This window comes from Rhinoderma darwinii, chromosome 2, assembly GCF_050947455.1.
Source record: "Rhinoderma darwinii isolate aRhiDar2 chromosome 2, aRhiDar2.hap1, whole genome shotgun sequence".
Taxonomy (NCBI): domain Eukaryota; kingdom Metazoa; phylum Chordata; class Amphibia; order Anura; family Rhinodermatidae; genus Rhinoderma; species Rhinoderma darwinii.
This window is the reverse complement of record NC_134688.1, coordinates 291,907,714-291,926,867: the sequence shown is the minus strand read 5'-3', so window position 1 is coordinate 291,926,867 and position 19,154 is coordinate 291,907,714. Positions and strand designations below refer to the sequence as shown.

The following is a 19,154-nucleotide window of genomic DNA, read 5'->3' as shown; positions in this document are numbered from 1 at the left end:
GTTTGTTTTTTATTTTATTTTTTTAATTCCTGAAGTGCCACACAAGGGGTTGGCAGCATACAGGGCTACCATTGCGTGTGGGATGTGGTCTGTGTTTTTCGATCCAGGGATAAAGTTGTTCCCCTTTGGGTTACTACAATGTCAGGACAATCTTCAGTTGCCCAGGTTTGCTAGGTTGTTACCTGGGCTTCTGTGCACACTTTCACAAAGTTTTACCAAATTCATTCTTTGGCCTCTGCCGTCGCTAGCCTGGGTTGCAAACAGTGTGTTAGTTGGGTCGCAAAGCTGTGCTTTTATTTTTCTCGCCCTCTGGGACGGCTTTAGGATGGCCCATGGTGCTGTTTTCCCCAATGATTAATGAGAAAACAAGATTTATTTTTTTTTTTTTTTTTTTTTTGTACTAGCTGTGTAATCTATTTCTCGTTGAATCGATTGGTGGACATAGATTCTGCCCTTTTCTGTTTATTCCAGGCTTGGAACCTTGTGTTAAGTTTCCTTCCGGGACCGTGGATATGTTTGTCTTTCCTACCTAGTGTTGCTTCCTAGCAGCAGGAGAATATACCATGGTGCTTTCTCCCCCCCCCTCCCTCAATGGATTCAACGAGAAATAGATTTTATGGTGGGTGCAGAAATTTTGCTTTTAATTTTTAAGAGTTGATTAAATGCTGCCAGGGCTCGTGGAGAACCTGTGCGTACTGCTTTCCCCATCCACACACATTAAATGACAGCCTTTTCTGTATGCAAACTCATACAAGAAAATCATAGAATGCTATTTATCTCCCTCTATCTTATGCTGCCCTGACACTCGCTTTAGAATTATGGCTTTCATTAATGCAAGTCTGTGTTGCAGCCGATGCTCTGTTCACTCTTCCAGAGCCATCTAATGCCCACTCTCCGTAGGACGTTTTTGTAAATTATGCACTGTTAGATGACCACTAGTTACTCATTACACCACAGGTCACAGAATAACTTGCACTTGTACTACTACAACCATTATCTACCATATGATCTGAGGGTGAAGCAAGTGGGTACAGAATCTGGTATCCATAAGTATGAGGAGCTGAAAATAGAGATAATTACAGCTCTTGCTCTAAATCTATAAGATCATTAGCATGTTTATTAAAAAAACTAAAACAATGTGGCCAAAACCTTTCATATAACATAACATGTTCTTTGTTTGTTTTTTATATTCCAGGCAGCGCCAGCACATTGCAATCCTGGAACAGAAACTAAGGGAGGGAGAAGTGCAAATCCATGGCACACTGCTAAGCCAATCTAGTCCATACAATGACATGTGCCTGATGAGGTTACAGGTAATTTCTTATGACCAATAAAGTTTGTCATCTCCGTAATAAAGTAGAGGAAAGGCTCAGGTATTCTGTGTTTTCAGGACCTACAGCGAGAGGTTACATTCTTAAGAGCACAGTTTGCCGAAAAGACTGATTCGTCTAGCAGAGAGAAGGCCGAGCTGGAGAAGAAACTATGTGCCATGGAGGCAGAGAGTAGGGGACTAAGAGAAGCAATGAAGGAGGCAGCACAACAACACTCTGATGAAATTAAAAAGCAAGAGGAGCGTGTGAGTTCTTATAACCTTTCTGCTACTAAAAATGTCCATTTCAGTCTAAAAGATATGTTCTTAAAATGATTAATATCTATATACTATGGCAGGTAAAAGGGAGAGAACGGCATATTAATTCATTGAAGAAGAAATGTCAGAAAGAAGCAGAACAGAATAAAGAAAAGCAGCAGAGGCTAGAGACTCTGGAGAGATACATGGCCGATCTTCCCACAGCACAGAACCACCAGAAACAAGTGCAGCAGGTAATCTCCTACACCATGTGCACTAAAACTTCAAGCCTGACAAATTGTGCTCGGACCCCCACCAATCCAAACTTCTGACATGTCACTATGACATGTCAGAAGCGTTTAGCTACACTTTAACTCCCTGAACTGTCAATGGGGCGTATACTGGCAAGGGGGCGTGTTACTATGGCTGTGAGACTGTCCAATCAGATATGGACAGTGTTACAGCAAGAGAGAGAGTGTGTGTGTGCGTGTGTGTGTGTGTGTGTGTGTGTGTGTGTGTGCGCGCGCGCACGCACTCTCTTCAGCTTTGAAGATCAGTCTTCTGCCAAACTGGCAAGGGAGCGAGTCACTGTTACAGACCGTGTAAGGGCTGGGGACACGCCCCTTTGCCAGTTCGGCAGAAAAATACAAGACTGACCTCTCAAGAGATGAGTGTGCATGCTCTCCTCTCCACAGCTCTTACACTGTCTGTAGCAGTGACACGCCCCCTTGCCAGTTCGGCAGAAGACTAATTTTGAAAGCTGAAGAGAGTGAGAGCGTGCGCGCGCGCAGTCTCTCTCCTCGCACTTGCTGTAACACAGTGCATATCTGATTGGACAGTGTCACAGCCATAGTAACACGCCCCTTTGCCAGTACACGCCCCGTTGACTGTTCAGGGGGTTATTTAAACTTCGGGCGCCAAATATACCAGCACCGATCTCTAAATAACGGAGGGAGGTAGAAAAAAAATGTAAAGTGCCCCAGGGTTTGTGCAGCCCTCCCCATTACATGCTGCATTCAGCTGCACATCTATGGGGAGGTGAAAGGTTCTCTTTAAGCATTAATTACATAAAACCAGAAGAACCCTTTATGGCTGGCTGCAGTAGACTACATAGAGCCATACAAGGCAGTACACAGTCAGTCCGTTTTAACATGGAAGCAATGGTTGTAGACTGTTAGACACGCAGCATTTTAGGTAATAAGAATATATGGACATTTTTGAGTAGGCAATAGGCCAAATACTAGGCAGTCTGTGCTGCAACATCTGCAGAAGATAGGAACATTACAAAGTGAAGTACATTATGGATGATGCAGCATGGTGATTGTAGTGAGAATTTTTAACGAATAATTACCCTGAAAAGCTTCCTTATAAGATATCTCGGAGATAAAAGGATATCCTGAGCAGGAAAATGTTAGCTATAGCAGGTGGCAGTGAACCTATATAATGGATGACTTTTATAATACATTTACTAAATGAGAACCTCTCTGAGAAAGGGGAGACTGCGTGAAAGGTCATCTTTGTATGGACCATAAGGAATTATTCGACTATTTCTGGAATTTCAAAATAAGGTCACTTTTAGGCTATGTTCACACGGAGTATTTTGCCGAGTTTTTTTTACGCGGAAACCGCGTCGCAAAACTCGTCAAACGGCCAGAAAAATGTCTCCCATTGATTTCAATGGGAGGCGTCGGCGTCTTTTTCCCCCGAGCAGTAAAACTGCCTCGCGGGAAAAAGTGACATGCCCTATCTTCGGGCGTTTACGCATCTGACCTCCCATTGACTTCAATGGGAGGCAGAGAAAGCGTATTTCGCTTTGTTTTATGCCCGCGGTGCTCAATGGCCGCGGGCGAAAATCTGCCTCAAACTTCCAAACGGAATTTTGAGGCAGATATTCCTCCTGCAAAAAACTCAGTGTGAACATAGCCTTAAAGGGCAGTATTTTGGTCAGTTTTTAGCATCCGTGTTTTTAAGACCAAGCCAGGACTGGAACCTAACAGAAAAAAAAGTATAATGGAAATATTTGCACCCTTCCTCCATGTCTTGGACCAACTCCTGGTTTTGTTTTACAAATACGGCTGTGTGAGAGTGGCCTTATTGTCCTCCTATGGAATGCATTTTTTTTCTTGCAGATGAAAGAACTTCAGGAGCAGAACCACCTACTGCAGGAGCAAGTGAGTGATCTGGAGCAAAAGCTAGGAGAATCCAGAGCAACCTGCAGGGGGAGTGAGACTCAGCTTACAGCTGAAAAGCTGAACGGACAGGAGTATTTAAGGACAATTGAAAGGTACCAAGCTGGAAAAAAGATTACATGACTTACGTTTCATTTTTCTCAGGTTTGATTTTGTTTTTTTGTTTTTTTTAGTTTACAGAAGGAAATAAAGAAGTTGGAAACAACCGACTGGAAAGCAGAAGAAAAGCGTCTCACAGAAGAGGCAGATAATTTACAACATGAAGTAGAAACTTTACATAAAGCGCAGGATTGCTTAAAAAAAGTAGGTTATAACATGTAAGAGGATTTAGGCTCGGCCACTTCATGATTACTTTCCCAGATGTGTGAAGAACCGTATAATAAGCCACTTGCTAATACACTGTTAGCTGATCAGTGCCGATGTCTTCGTTTGTAAAGGCTCACCCCCTTGTTTAGCAAAGTATTTTTCATAGATTACACGGTAACCCTAAACATGGCCAATGATGGAGGGGCATGTGACTCGACATGTCCATCAGCGTCTGTGGAGAAGACTGTACTAAACAAGGGTGCAGGGCTTTATGAATGAAGACATCGGAGCTGATCTGCTAACCGTGTATTCGTAACTTGCTTATATTACTGTTCTTTGCACATCTGGGAAAATCATCATAATGTGACCAACCCCTTTAAGATATCCAGCGTGCACACATGCTCACTTTGTCATCCTTCAGGTGATAGAAAACCATAAGAAGAAAATGGAACAGATGTGCAGTAAAGTGAAAGTAAGTAAGAGATTGGATAAATGACTATTAAAGTGTACAAAATTTAAAGAGGAACCCCGTACTTCGGAAGCAATCCGAAAAAGTGATAGACCACACTATAAAACAAACCTATACTTTTCTAACTAATAATCTGGCTCCCAGCAGTCCAAGTCTCAAGAGTTTTGACTGCTCTTAGATTTGTGGTCTCTTAGCTGGGAGCAACCACTTGTGGACTGAAGTCTTATTGTGACTGGTCGGCTCAGACAGAACATTTGCCTTTCTAAATAATAACTTGTTCCTAACCATTTCTAAAGTTACTTCAGAAGTAATAGGTCCTATTCAAGCTACAAAACTGATATCATTCACAAATGTTTAAATGCTTTTGGGATTAAGCCGTGAAATGAAGTAGCTGCAATTGCTAGAAAAAAAAAGTTATATGCAGTGTTTAGAGCAGGGGTCTCAAACTCGGCCGGGTAAATAGGTCGCACAGAGAAAAAATTTGAAGTTGATGGGCCGCATTACTTTTAAAATTGATATAATACAAAATTATTGTTTATCAATTCGTTATTTGAACTACTATAACAATACTAGATTACTATAATAATATTACGTTCCTATAATAATACTACATTACATTACTATAACCATACTAAATCACTATATTAATACCGCCAGGTTTAAACTTAATGGAAATTTGCGAGTTTACTACACGTGCTTATTTTAATAATCCAGTTTTAAGTGTCACTAGATGCAGTCTGGCTGCTCAGTTGGCAGCGTTTGGCAGACACAAGAATATGAAGATTGGACAGCCCCTTTTTAGATAGTGCCACAGTGACCTCTGTAGATAATTCCGCCCCCTAGATAATGCCACGGTGCCCCCTGTAGATGGTGCCCCCTGTAGATGGTGCCCCCTGTAGATGGCTCCATTGGGGCTCCCTCTAGGAGTGGAATACCCAGACAGAGTGTTGCCAACACTTAGGCCGGGGATTCCTTTGTTGGAGGAGCCCCTGACGTCACTGTCCATGGACTTTGACGTCAGGGGGATCCTTCTGGAATGTGATGTCGGGGTCAATCCCAGAGCCGGAGTCCCAGAGCAGAGCACTAGTATAGGCTCAACTCTGGGGAAGCCCCCTGACATCACTGTCCAGTCCCGGGCAATGCCTACTAGAGCGCTACTACCGTGTTTCCCCGATAGTAAGACACCCCCGATTGTAAGACGTATCGGGGGTTTCAGGGGGGTCGGCTAATATAAGCCGTACCCCGAAAGTAAGACATATGTCTTTCGGGGAAACACGGGGGTATTGCGGCCTCCTGCCCACTTCCGCGCCGCCCCCCTCTCCATACGTCACCGCGCCGTCCCCTGCACTTGCTCCTGCTGCAACTGCCGGAATCGAAGCGCTCGCCGATTCCGGCAGTTTAACCCATTAAATGCCGCTGTCAATAGTGACAGCGGCATTTAATGTGTTTGACAGAGGGGGGAGCTCCCTCTGTCACCCGATCGGCGCCCCCGCAAACAAATCGCGGGTCGCCGTCGGGTTTCCATGACAGCCGGGGGTCTAACAAAGACCCCCAGGTCTGCCTTCAGCATCTGCCTGTTAGGCGATGCCGGAGGCATGACCTAATAGGTTGCCTGTCAGTTTTACACTGACAGGCAATAATGCTTCGGTATACTAAGTATACCAAAGCATTATATATGCGATCGGCACATCGCATAGTGAAGTCCCCTGGTGGGACTAAAAAAAAAAATGTAAAACAGTTAAATAAAGTTTGTGAAAAAAAAAATAAATAAATTCGACAATTTTTTTACAATATAAGACATACCCCGAAAGTAAGACATAGTGGGGCTTTTGGGGATAAAAAGAAAGTAAGACACTGTCTTACTTTCGGGGAAACACGGTAGTGCTTTGCCTGGGACTCTATCTCTGCTCCTGACATCACTGTCCATATATGGGCAGTGATGTAATCGGCTTCCCTAGAGCCAGACTCCCAGAGCAGAGCGCTAGTATAAGCTCTGCTCTGGGACTCTGGCTCTAGGGAAGCCCCTGACATCACTGTCCATATATGGACAGTGACGTCAGGGACTTAGTCATTCGCCGGCGCACTACTCCTTCGGCCTGCTCTCTCCTCTCCCGAGGGAGCTACGGTGCCCCGCGGGCCGCAGAGGAGAGCCTCAGGGGCTGCATGCGGACTGTGTGTTTGAGACCACTGGTTTAGACCCTATCCTCTAGTGTGGAAAATGTACGATCCGTTCTTTGGTTTACGAGGGATTAAAGGTATTGTCTCACCACAGACATACCCCTCTCTTAATTAACTTCAGCACTTAAAAAAAAAAAAAAATGCTATTGTCAAAAAGATTTATTTTGCCTAGCTAGATATTTGCCCTAGATTTGTGAATTGGAGACTGAGTTTTTACTTTAGTTGTCAGATGTTACGTACGCCTTCTGTACATCTGTAAATTGGATGTGTGTGCTCAGCTCACTGCGCTGTTTCCTGATTCCGCTGCTTTACTATGTATGTGCAGTGCCATTTATTTTAACTATCCTGTATACTACTAGATAGGAGCAGGAGGGCTCTCCCATTCTGCAATTTTCCAAGCTGCCCTGCTCTTATCGAACGATGTCATAATTCTTTCTTCTATGTCTAAACTTTCTGTGCACTTGCAAGGAAAAGGCAAAAAGACAGACTTCAAAATGATTTCTTCTACATTTCCTTCCTGAAAGTTGAGACTAAGACACTAAATATAACTCCATTCCTCTAGATGTAACTGCTGCATTACCTAATTTACACAGTTAAGCCATAAACTTAGAGCCGTTGTGCGAGAAACGTCAATTCACTTATCCACAGGATAGGTGACAATTGTATGATCGCTGGGGCCCCACCGATTGCGAGATATGGGGTCCATTACTCGCAGATCCTCCTCACTGCGTATTTTGGCGTTGCGGAGGAGCTTGAATGGAGCTGTGGTCGAGCATGTGCCCACTGCCCCATTTAATATCTGAGATTGACAGAAATAACAGAGCGCTGTTTGTTTTAGTCAGCCTCCACACACTTTAAAAGAAGTATCAGCGTGGGAGGCGTGGCCGGACCCAGCCCATGGAGGACGTGCATTGCTGAGCTCCAGCTCTGACAAAGTAATCCAGCGGAATCCTGCTCTCCCTTTCTTCCAAGGAGAAAGATATACTGATATTCGGTGTCACCGGAGAGAGGGGACACCTAGATTGAACCCCTCCGGACATTTTTAAATTTGCGGCTTAGCGCCGCGTGTGAAACCGCGCCTTAGATTTGGGAGCGGGGCAGCCCGTGGATCCACCCTCGGCCGGGACCACGGCTAGAACACACAAAAAGGTGAGCACCCATTCCCAACACTTCTCCTGCCTGTGGGAAAACAGTGGTGGCCAGATAATCGCGGCAGAAATAACAACTAGAGGTGGCTTTCCTGCAGCTTATTTACAATAGACTCTGATGGGGAAGATTGCGCTGGTAAAGAAATAGGACTGATATAGGCTGGCAGTATTCCCCACTTAACATCCCAATGTACCCACATCAAGGCTTTCTACCCAAGGATCCACTGAATACTCCTGGACTTCTTTCCAAGTCCAGATTTAACTCTGTGATGCTGTATATACACTACCGTTCAAAGGTTTAGGGTCACTTCGAAATTTCCTTATTTTTGAAAGAAAAGCAGTTTGTTTTTTTTTCAATGAAGATAACATTAAATTAATCAAATACACTCTATACATTGTTAATGTGGTAAATGACTATTCTAGCTGCAAACGTCTGGTTTTTAATGCAATATCTACATAGGTGTGTAGAGGCCCATTTCCAGCAACCATCACTCCAGTGTTCTAATCGTACATTGTGTTTGCTAACTATGTTAGAAGGCTAATAGATTAGAAAAAACTTGAAAACCCTTGTGCAATTATGTTAGCACCGCTGTAAACAGTTTTGCTGTTTAGAGGAGCTATAAAACTGATCTTCCTTTGAGCTAGTTGAGAATCTGGAGCATTACATTTGTGGGTTCGATTAAACTCTCCAAATGGCTAGAAAAAGAGAGCTTTCATCTGAAATTCGACAGTCTATTCTTGTTCTTAGAAATGAAGGCTATTCCATGCGAGAAATTGCCAAGAAACTGAAGATTTCCTACAACGGTGTGTACTACTCCCTTCAGAGGACAGCACAAACAGGCTCTAACTAGAGTAGAAAGGGAAGTGGGAGGCCCCGCTGCACAACTGAGCAACAAGACAAGTACATTAGAGTCTAGTTTGATAAATAGACGCCTCACAGGTCCTCAACTGGCAACTTCATTAAATAGTACCCGCAAAACGCCAGTGTCAACGTCTACAGTGAAGAGGCGACTCCGGGATGCTGGCCTTCAGGGCAGAGTGGCAAAGAAAAAGCCATATCTGAGACTGGCTAATAAAAGGAAAAGATTAATATGGGCAAAAGCACACAAACATTGGACAGAGGAAGATTGGAAAAAAGTGTTATGGACAGACGAATCGAAGTTTGAGGTGTTTGGATCACACAGAAGAACATTTGTGAGACGCAGAACAACTGAAAAGATGCTGGAAGAGTGCCTGACGCCATCTGTCAAGCATGGTGGAGGTAATGTGATGGTCTGGGGTTGCTTTGGTGCTGGAAAAGTGGGTGATTTGTACAAGGTAAAAGAGATTTTGAATAAGGAAGGCTATCACTCCATTTTGCAACGCCATGCCATACCCTGTGGACAGCGCTTGATTGGAGCCAATTTCATCCTACAACAGGACAATGACCCAAAGCACACCTCCAAATTATGCAAGAACTATTTAGGGAAGAAGCAGGCAGCTGGTATTCTATCTGTAATGGAGTGTCCAGCGCAGTCACCAGATCTCAACCCCATAGAGCTGTTGTGGGAGCAGCTTGACCGTATGGTACGCAAGAAGTGCCCATCAAGCCAATCCAACTTGTGGGAGGGCCTTCTGGAAGCATGGGGTGAAATTTCTCCCGATTACCTCAGAAAATTAACAGCTAGAATGCCAAAGGTCTGCAATGCTGTAATTGCTGCAAATGGAGCATTCTTTGACGAAAGCAACGTTTTAAGAAGAAAATTATTTCAAATAAAAATCATTATTTCTAACTTGTCAATGTCTTGACTATATTTTCTAGTCATTTTGCAACTCATTTGATAAATATAAGTGTGAGTTTTCATGGAAAACACAAAATTGTCTGGGTGACCCCAAACTTTTGAACGGTAGTGTATGTCAGTATCTTTACACAGTCCGAACGGGTGCATACCATTGAACTAAGCCAGGCTATACAGGGAGAGCGCATCTAAATTGTGGGGTATTGCTCAACAGAGCACAGAGCCAGGCAGAACTTAAAATCTTCAATATCAAACCAGGCCATAACTGTTAATCCAACACCTGTTTCCTCTGCCTTCATGTTTCAACGGAACATTTTTTCTGACACATCATACGACGCTATAACAGAAAGTACCTCTTTTGCTAACAAAGAGGATGCCTCCAGCTCACCTTGTATGTGGACTTGTGTTTTGTAGTCCCTGCGCACGGGTCCTCGTGTCGGCACACGACTGGCTGAATATGAATGAAGGAAAAGAGTTGGATCCAGCGCTGTTTAGAATTTAAAAAGAAACTAATTCCAAGTTTTAATTGTCCATTGTTAAAACAGGATCGAGGGAAAGTAATGATGGTGTCCTGGAATGCAGAGAGTATATAAATGAGGTAGGTAGCCTATGCGTTTCGAACGCTTGCTGCGTTCTTATTCATGGCCTTTGTTGAGCAACAAACAAAGGCCATGAATACGTTTATTTTTAAATTCTAAACAGCGCTGGATCCAACTCTTTTCCTTCATTCATACCTGTTTTGCTCTTCTACAGTCAATTTGCTCCATTTAATGCCTTAACCTGTTATGTGATCTGACACGCCACATACCCTCCTACCACGGACCTGAATTAACTCCATAACAGCCAACTGACTACAAGGTCTCCGGACTACGACCTAATGCCAAAGCTGGGCAAGACCCCTAAAACATCCTCAAACCAGTCCTCCATCCCAGCTATATTTCGCAGAAATTCTCTGCCTATTTTGCTTCAAGACACAGACTCTGAAATGTCCGCATCTCAGGCGTCACTCGTTGAAGATCCATAACCTTTACCTCAAAGAACTTCAAAGAGAAACTCACCCTCAATTGTACCTGATACTGCTAGGGAAGACTAGACACAATGTACTTTGTTAGTGGTAAAATTTGGTCAATATATTCTGTGTTTATTTGTGAAAAAAAACAAAATTCAGAGAAAATGTGCTTTTTTTTTTCTCAATTTAAATGCATTTGCTTGTAAGACAGTAATACCACACAAAATAGTTACTAGTTAACATTTCCCGTATGTCTACTTTGTTTGCATCGTTTTTTAAAAGTCTTTTCATTTTTCTAGGACGTTACAAGGCTTAGAACTTTAGCAGCAATTTCTCGCATTTTAAAGAAAATTTCAAAAGGCTATATTTTAGGGAACAGTTCAGTTCTGAAGTGGCTTTGAGGGCCTTATATATTAGAAAGTCCTCATAAATCACCCCATTTTAAAAACTAGAACCCTCAAAGCATTAAAAACAACATTCAGAAAGTTGTTTTTTTTAACCCTTTAGGTGTTTCACAGGAATTAAAGCAAAGTAGAGGGAAAATTTGTCAATTTTCTATTTTTATTTTTTTTGTTTTGCCAGAATTCACTTGGTAATACATTTTTTTTTTCTTTAACACAGAGTTTTACTAGAGAAATGCAACACCATATTTATTGCCCAGGTTCTGCAGTTTTTAGAAATATCACACATCTGGCCCTAGTGCGCTACTGGACTGAAGCACAGGCCTCAGAAGCAAAGGAGCACCTAGTTAATTTGGGGCCCGCCTATTTTTAGAATATATTTTAGGCGCCATGTCAGGTTTCAAGAGGTCTTGTGGTGCCAAAACAGAAACACCACAAAAGTGACCCCATTTTGGAAACTTCACCCCTCAAGGAATTTATCTAGGGGCATAGTTAGCATTTTGTCCCCACAGTTTCTTTACTAAACTTATTGGAATTAGTCTGTAAAGATGAAAATCTAAAAAAAAATGAGACATTTTACTAGGAATAAATAAGAAAAAGCACCCCAACATTTGTAAAGCACCTTCTCCCGATTACGGCAATGCCCCATATGTGGTAATAAAGTGCTGTTTGGACCTACAGCAGGTCTCACAAGGGAAGGAGCACCATTTCAATTCTGGAGAGCAGATTTTGCTGGAATAGTTTTCAGTACCATGTCATGTTTGCAACGTCCTGGAGGGACCAAAACAGCGGAAACCAGCCAAATGTGGCCCATTTTGGAAACTACACCCCTCAAGGAATATTTCTAGGGGTATAGTTAGCATTTTGACCCCACATGGTTTTGCAGAATTTATGGGAATTATGCTGTGAAATTGAAAATCTAATTTTTTTTTCAAATAAAATGTAGTTTTAGCTCATATTTTTTTATTTTTACAATAGATAAAAGAGAAAAAACACCCAAACATTTGTAAAGCAAACACTTCTGAGCACAGCAATACCCCATATGTGGTAATAAACTGCTGTGTGGACACACGGCAGGGCAGAGAAAGGACAGAGAGCCATTTGACTTTTGGAGCTCAAGTTTTGCTGGAATGGTTTGTGGCACCATGTCACATTTGCAAAGCCACTGAGGTGCCAAAATAGTGCAACCCCCGCCTAAGTGATCCCATTTGGGAAACTACACCCGTCGTGGAATTTATCTAGCGGTATAGTGATCATTTTGACCCCACAGTGTTTTTGCTGAATTTATTGGAATTAGGTAGTGAAAATGAAAATCTACATTCTGTCCACTAAAATGTTGAATTTTTTTCATTTTTGCAAGTAATAAAGGAGAAAAAGCACCCCAACATTTGTAAAGCAATTTCTCCCGAGTACGGCAGTACCCCATATGTGGTCATAAGCTGCTGTTTGGACACACGGCAGGGCTCAGAATGGCAGGAGTGCTACTTTACATATTTTTTGGGCACCATGTCGCATTTGCAGAGCCCCTGAGGTACCAGTACAGTAGAAACCCCTGAGAAGTGACTCCATTTAGGAAACTATACCCCTCAGGGTAGTCATCTAGGGGTGCAGTGAGCATTTTGATCCCACAGGTGTTTCATAGATTGTATTAGAATGAGTATATAATTCACTGTATTTTACGATATTTAACTTGTGCTCCCACAACGTACTAAAGATTGCAATTCACTGAAGTGATAAATGAGAAACTTATAATTTTTATTAGATAACTCTAAAAACAGGGGTACAATCACCACTGTGAAAAGAGCCCCACCGTGCTTGTTAAAAAAAACGTATTAAATGTATACTGCAATTACTGGTTCGTTTGTGAACCCTTCTCTAATTGAGTATGCTTGAAAAATATGAGATCAGCGTTTAAAAATTGGTGTATCAGTGGATGGGTCCCTGCAACACACCAGAGCCTGCAGTTACCGCTCCTAAGTACCCCAGTGCTGGGGTTGCCCAACAATGCCACTGTCACCTACGCTATAATCCCTCTCTCGTCTGACCCTACGCGTTTCTATACATTATTTCATCAGGGGTCTATGTCTTTGTCATTCTGGCTAAGGCGCCAGTGATATCATACTGTAACAGATATTCTGCTACACACACCGAAGCGTGCTCGCATGGATGTTAGCGGCACGCTTCACTCAGGACTCAGAGTTAATATAACTAATACTTCTCCCCTTGGGCTGAGGCAATGCCTCGTAAACGGCAAATCAGTGTCGCCCATGTCATCCGTGACGTATGGTCATGCGCCTCCCGGCGCGTCACTTCAGGCTCTGGTGTGTTGCAGGGACCCATCCACTGATACACCAATGTTTAAACGCTGATCTCCTATTTTGAGGGAGTAAAAAGAAAAAAAAATTCCCCAAAAATATGTCGTTTTGCACCCAATTTTTTTTTCCACAAGAGTTAATAGGAGAAAAAACAACACACCATTTGTTACCCAATTTCTCCCGAGTACGGCAATACCCCATGTGTGGCCCTAAACTGCTGTTGAGGCACATGGCAGAGTTCAAAATGGAAGGAGCGCCATTTGGCTTTTAGAGCGAAATTGCAGGTGAGGCCTATTTTGGTGATTTTCGCAGCATTAGCCCACAATGGCAGGGCTCTGGGGTCAAATAGTAAAACCCCCCAAGTAGTAACCCCCCCCCCCCCCCCCCCATTTTAGAAACTGCACCCCTCAAGGCATTTTCTAAGGGGTGTAGTGAGATTTTGACCACACAGGCTTTGTTTTTTTATTAGACATGAATGCTCAGTGGATGGTGAAAATTGCAAATTTCCACAGGTATATGCCATTTTAGTGCACAATATGTTGTGCCCAGTTCGTGCCACTGAAGACAAATACCTAAAACTGTTAAGCGGGTTCTCCCGGGTATGGCGATGCCATAAATGTGGGTGTAAACTGCTATTTGGGCTGCTGGACTCAGAAGGGAGGGAGCGCCATTTGGCTTTTGGAGCACAGATTTTGCTTAGTTGTAGTTTTGGTATTTTAGTTCATGATGTGGGGGCATAATAAGTAAGCTGTGCAGGGTACATCAAGGTATAATAATGGGGTAAATAAATAATAATTCATAGATATGTGGCTTATCTGCTTTTGGAACACAGCACATTTTGCATCGCCATATTCTGAGCGCCAGAATTTTTTTATTTTTTTTCTCCACGGGACCTGTGTGAGGGCTTGTTTGTTGCGGGACAATCTGTAGTTTTCATTGGTACCATTTTGGGGTACATGCGTTTTTTTTGTTTTTGTTTTTTTTTTACGGCGTTCGCCATGCGCTATGAATGCCAATTTTGCTTTATTCTGCGGGTCGGTATGGTTACGGCGATACCATATGTATATATGTTTTTTTGAATGTTTTGCAGCGTCTGCACAATAAAATCACTTTTGTTTCAAATTAATTTTTTTTACGCCGTATTCTGTGAGCCATAACTATGTATTTTTCCATCAAAGCTGTTAGAGGGCTTGTTTTTTGTGGGACGGACTGTCGTTTTTAATGGTATAATTTTGGGGTACATGTAACTTTTATATCCCTTTTATTCTGTTTTCGGAGGGGTAGTGACTAAAAACCAGCGATTCTGGAATAGTTTATTTTTTTACGGTGTTCACCGTGCTGGTAAAATAGCAAGTTATTTTTATAGTTTTGAGTCATTACGGACGCGGTGATGCCACATACGTGTACTTTTTTTTTTTTATGTGTTCTGTTTTTTCCTATAATAAAAGACTTATGGGAAAAAAGGCTGTTAGTGTTTTTTAACATGAAAATTTTTTACAACATTTTTAATAACTTGTTTTACAGTTTTTTTTTGTTTTTTTTTGTCCCACTAGGGGACAGGCATGAAGCCCTGATCGCTATTCGAATACACTGCACTACCTACATAGTGCAGTGTATTAAAGATGTCAAATTGTTACAAATGTATTCAATGTCTTGAATCTGCTAATTTTTTTTATTTTAATCTATTTTGGCGATTGTTCCCTCCCCTTATGGGAAAAGCGGTACCGGCTGAAAGCTATTCACTGACAGCAAGCCTATTAAGCTTCGCCTCCCGGCGTGGCCTAATAGGCTTCCGTCCTAGGAAGCGATTGTTAGTCTACGGTTGCCATTAGCAACCATAGGGTGCGATCTAACCACCTAACCTAAGGGGTTAATCAGCTGGATTGGAGCCTAGCTCCTGTCCTGGCCGTTACAGTGGGGTGTCAGACAAACGATAACCGGCGGTGATGGCGCTGGCACAGCTTGAGCCAGCGCCATCACATACACGTTCTCATGGAGCTGTGATTGGTCAGTCTGCTGTGACTGATCAATCGCCGGCCGCAGACCGCTGTGATTGGTCCTCTGCCGTCTTACTGTGCCGATCATCTGTCATAAACCGTTGCCGGCACAGTTCTGTCACCCTGTCCTTAGGGTGATCGTTTTTAGCCGGGATGCACCGGTGCGTCCTGGTGCGGTAAGGGGTTAAAGTCATGTCTAGAACCGATACATTTGGAAGACTTAGAAAACTGATCTAGAAGGAATAACCTACGCTTACGAGGAGTTTCTGAAACTATTGAAAATCTAACAGGATATGCAATAGAACTCTGACTTTTTACTATCAAATTACCTGACGACTCAGTTTCTGATGGACCATATCCATCGCGCACTTCGACCTAGGCCTGCTATCGGAGAAAGACCATTAAACCACTCATCGTCTCCACTACTTTACTGTTAATGGATGGAGAGGAGTTGGACCAAACATATTGCAGTGTTTTTTGCCTTTCTTGGTAAATGTATTTTTGTACTTTTCAAAAGCTACCCTAATTTTCAACATGTCAATAATTTCTTAATATACTTAATACTGTGGTGAGTCGGCCAAGGTTTCGGTGACTCCCCCCGTATTCGTTTTGCTAAGCTTGCTCAGGGTCCAATTTAAAGGGCACTGGATTTTCTCGGCAGAGAAAATTAGAGCTATAGAGACATTGATTGGGTTACGTGGTGGCGTTTAGCCAACCTCCGCTATTGTTTCTATGTTATGAAGTTAACTGTTACAAGTTTTGTTCTCACTAGGTGCAGCTATATATTTTTATTTGTCTTTATAGTTTAACTTTCATGTATTTCTATGGCTTATACTGTGATTACACAATGTAAAAGGATTTAACAGCTCGACAGACGAGTGGCTTTCTCTAATTAAAAGAGGCTTCATGGTGACGTTATAATGTTACAGAAAACGCTCTTCACCCATTCCAGTTATCCTAGATATTTTGACAGATAATTCCAGAGAGTTTACTTATCTACCTCCGACACAAAGAAAAAAGGTGTAAATTCTCTTCAGGAACAAACTTGCATATATGGTAACAGACTCCATTATAGACCCTGATGGTAGATACGTTATCCTTACAGGTTAGCTAGCGGGACAATGTCTTACGTTTGCGTCAATTTATTCATCTAACTCCTCTGCAACCACCTTCTTTACTAGTTTCTTCCGACAGCTAGAGAAATTCTCAGACTCCTATATTATTCTTGGGGGAAACTAACCTAGTAATAAACGTGCAATGGGATCGACGCAATTCCAACACCACGGCGCCGTCTGCTCCAAAATCATTCAAACGTAGTATAAAACAATTATCACTTGTAGATTTATGGAAACCGGATCATCCCCTAGACAGGGAGTACTTTTACTCTACAGTACGTGACGGTTATTCTAGGATAGATTATATTTTAACATCCTCCCACCTGTACACTAGACCACATAATACTTCTTACATCCAATGTGCATGGTCGGATCATAATATTCACTCACTACATGTATGTATCGGTAACTCCACACGTATACAGTCATGGAGACTTAACGATTCCCTTGTATCTCACCCAGAAGTGGTCACAACCCTTACAAACTCCCTACAACAATATTTTACCACAAACACTCAACCGGATTCATCTCCCGCTCAGATATGGTTAGCACATAAAGCTGTGATACGAGGACTATTAATGGCTCAGGGGTCTAGACTTAAATAATTACAGTTACAACTTCTTAATACACTGTTATCGACCCTCATCAGATTGGAACGTATATATAATAATACTGGTACTACTCTATTAACTCAAATAATGGAAGCTCGCTCTTCTCTCAGGGCGTTAGAGTGTAAGGCTGAAAAAGCGCTCTAATGCGGCAAAGAAAACCTATATGCATATTCCAACAGAGCTACCTCCTACATTTGCGCGAAAACTGAACTCCCACATTAGAGGCAAACCGATTTACCAACTGCATAACACCCAGGGAACTCTTACTACGAATCCACTCAACATATTAGATAACATGAGTAAATTCTGTAGTAATCTATATGGTGGGCCCTCATCTTTGCGCACTCACAACCTGCATGAATGGCTATCAATTCCTTCTCTGACAGATGAGGCGCGATTCAAATTCTCTGATTACAGCCGATGAGGTCGCTGACCGCATAAAAACCCTCGCCTCATCAAAAAGCCCTGGTCCTGATTGGTACTCCGCCCTATATTACAAAACCTTTTCACATATATTGACTCATCACTTAACTACATATTTCAATACACTTATGGAATGCGAAATGCCACCCTCTGAGTTCTCTCATGCCAATATCTCTTTAATCCCAAAACCTGGTAAGGATGAAACTCACTGTACTAATCTTCGTCCTATTTCGGTACTCAATGTGGACTACAAGCTATTTACGAAAATACTTTCAACTAGACTTGCACCTTATGACACGGTTAATTTCCCCTGATCAAACAGCTTTCATACCAACACGACAATCGACAGACGACATTAGACTTGCTCATAATATTATTATTCAGGCTTCCGCACTCAAACGACATTTACTTGTATTGAGCCTCGATATTCAGGAGCCATTTGACTGTCAACTAGAACTATTTATATAGCGCACTTATGGATATGCTAACTCGCTTTGGATCATATTTGGGATTGGTAGTAAATCCGATTAAATCAACTGCTATGCATATTATGTCACCACATTAAGTTGAATTAAGAAAACTTAATTTTGGCTTTCAATGGAAATAGTCCAACATGACATATTTGGGAATTACCCTTACTAGAGACCCAAATAATTGATATCTTGGTAAGAACCCTAAAAAATTTGCATCGCTCAAGCACTAGAGACGGACTTAGTCTTCCAGATCTGAAATTATATTTCTATGCCTCACAAATAGCCTGGAACGTTATCGCTACCTCCAAATACACCACTTTATTTCCGTATCTTCCTTTATACCACAAGACTTCAGTCTAACTTTTTATGAAGTTACCTGTTGTGGCTCACTTAGGGAAAAGGGGCTGATTTCAGTCCTGTATTCACAATTTAGAAGCTCAACATACAACAGTCCTACTCCATATATGCCAGCTTGGTAAAGAGAACTAGGGACTTTACCGGATTCGACCTCGTGGCAACAGATATTTGATAGAACTACAGTCTGCTTATCAAACCACATTAAAGAAACTTCATATAAAATCTTAACGAGGTGGTACCTCACTCCTGACAGAATAGTCAAAATATTCCCGGGTAGTCCTGATACCTTTAGAAATTGTGGAGAAAGAGGAACTATGGCCCACATGTGGTGGTACTGCCCTGTGGCACAGGCTCACTGGAAAAGAGTAGAATGCCTGATTCTAAATTACATTTTCAAATCAAGTGATCTCCTTGGTCGGCACTACTGAATGCGGACATCCCGGATATACCTAGACCTAGTAGAAAGGTGCTCTCACATATTCTATTCGCTGCAAAATGGACAATAGTAAGAAGTAGAAATGCATGACTATTCCATTCTTGAGGACACTTAATAAAATTAAAGAGAGACACCAGTTTGCGAGAATAGTCCGTATCCTCAAATAGGCTCCCAAAATGTGATACTCAATGGTCAGGTTGGTCCTCGTAAAGATTTCCTTGAGAAACTTGTTTGTTTGTGGAACACTTACTCATGAAAGAACCAAAGTACTTCTATAAAGTTAGTTGCACAAGATTTAGAATATATATTTAACTAGTTTTATTGAACAATAAACACAATACAATTCGTGTATCAATAAAGAAATAATGGCATCACATCATGT

General features: G+C 42.1%; 1 protein-coding gene across 2 annotated transcripts in view; it reads left to right on the top strand.

Annotated features, from left to right (window-relative positions):
- The window catches only part of CEP85 (centrosomal protein 85), a 65,734-nt gene that overhangs the window by 12,199 nt on the left and 34,381 nt on the right, over window positions 1-19,154 (top strand). For both annotated transcript variants that reach the window (XM_075850579.1, XM_075850580.1), the window contains 6 exons: window positions 1,196-1,313; window positions 1,391-1,576; window positions 1,669-1,821; window positions 3,697-3,851; window positions 3,930-4,059; window positions 4,484-4,534. In XM_075850579.1, the coding sequence (XP_075706694.1) occupies window positions 1,196-1,313; window positions 1,391-1,576; window positions 1,669-1,821; window positions 3,697-3,851; window positions 3,930-4,059; window positions 4,484-4,534 (793 nt within the window). The remainder of the gene's footprint in view (window positions 1-1,195; window positions 1,314-1,390; window positions 1,577-1,668; window positions 1,822-3,696; window positions 3,852-3,929; window positions 4,060-4,483; window positions 4,535-19,154) is intronic.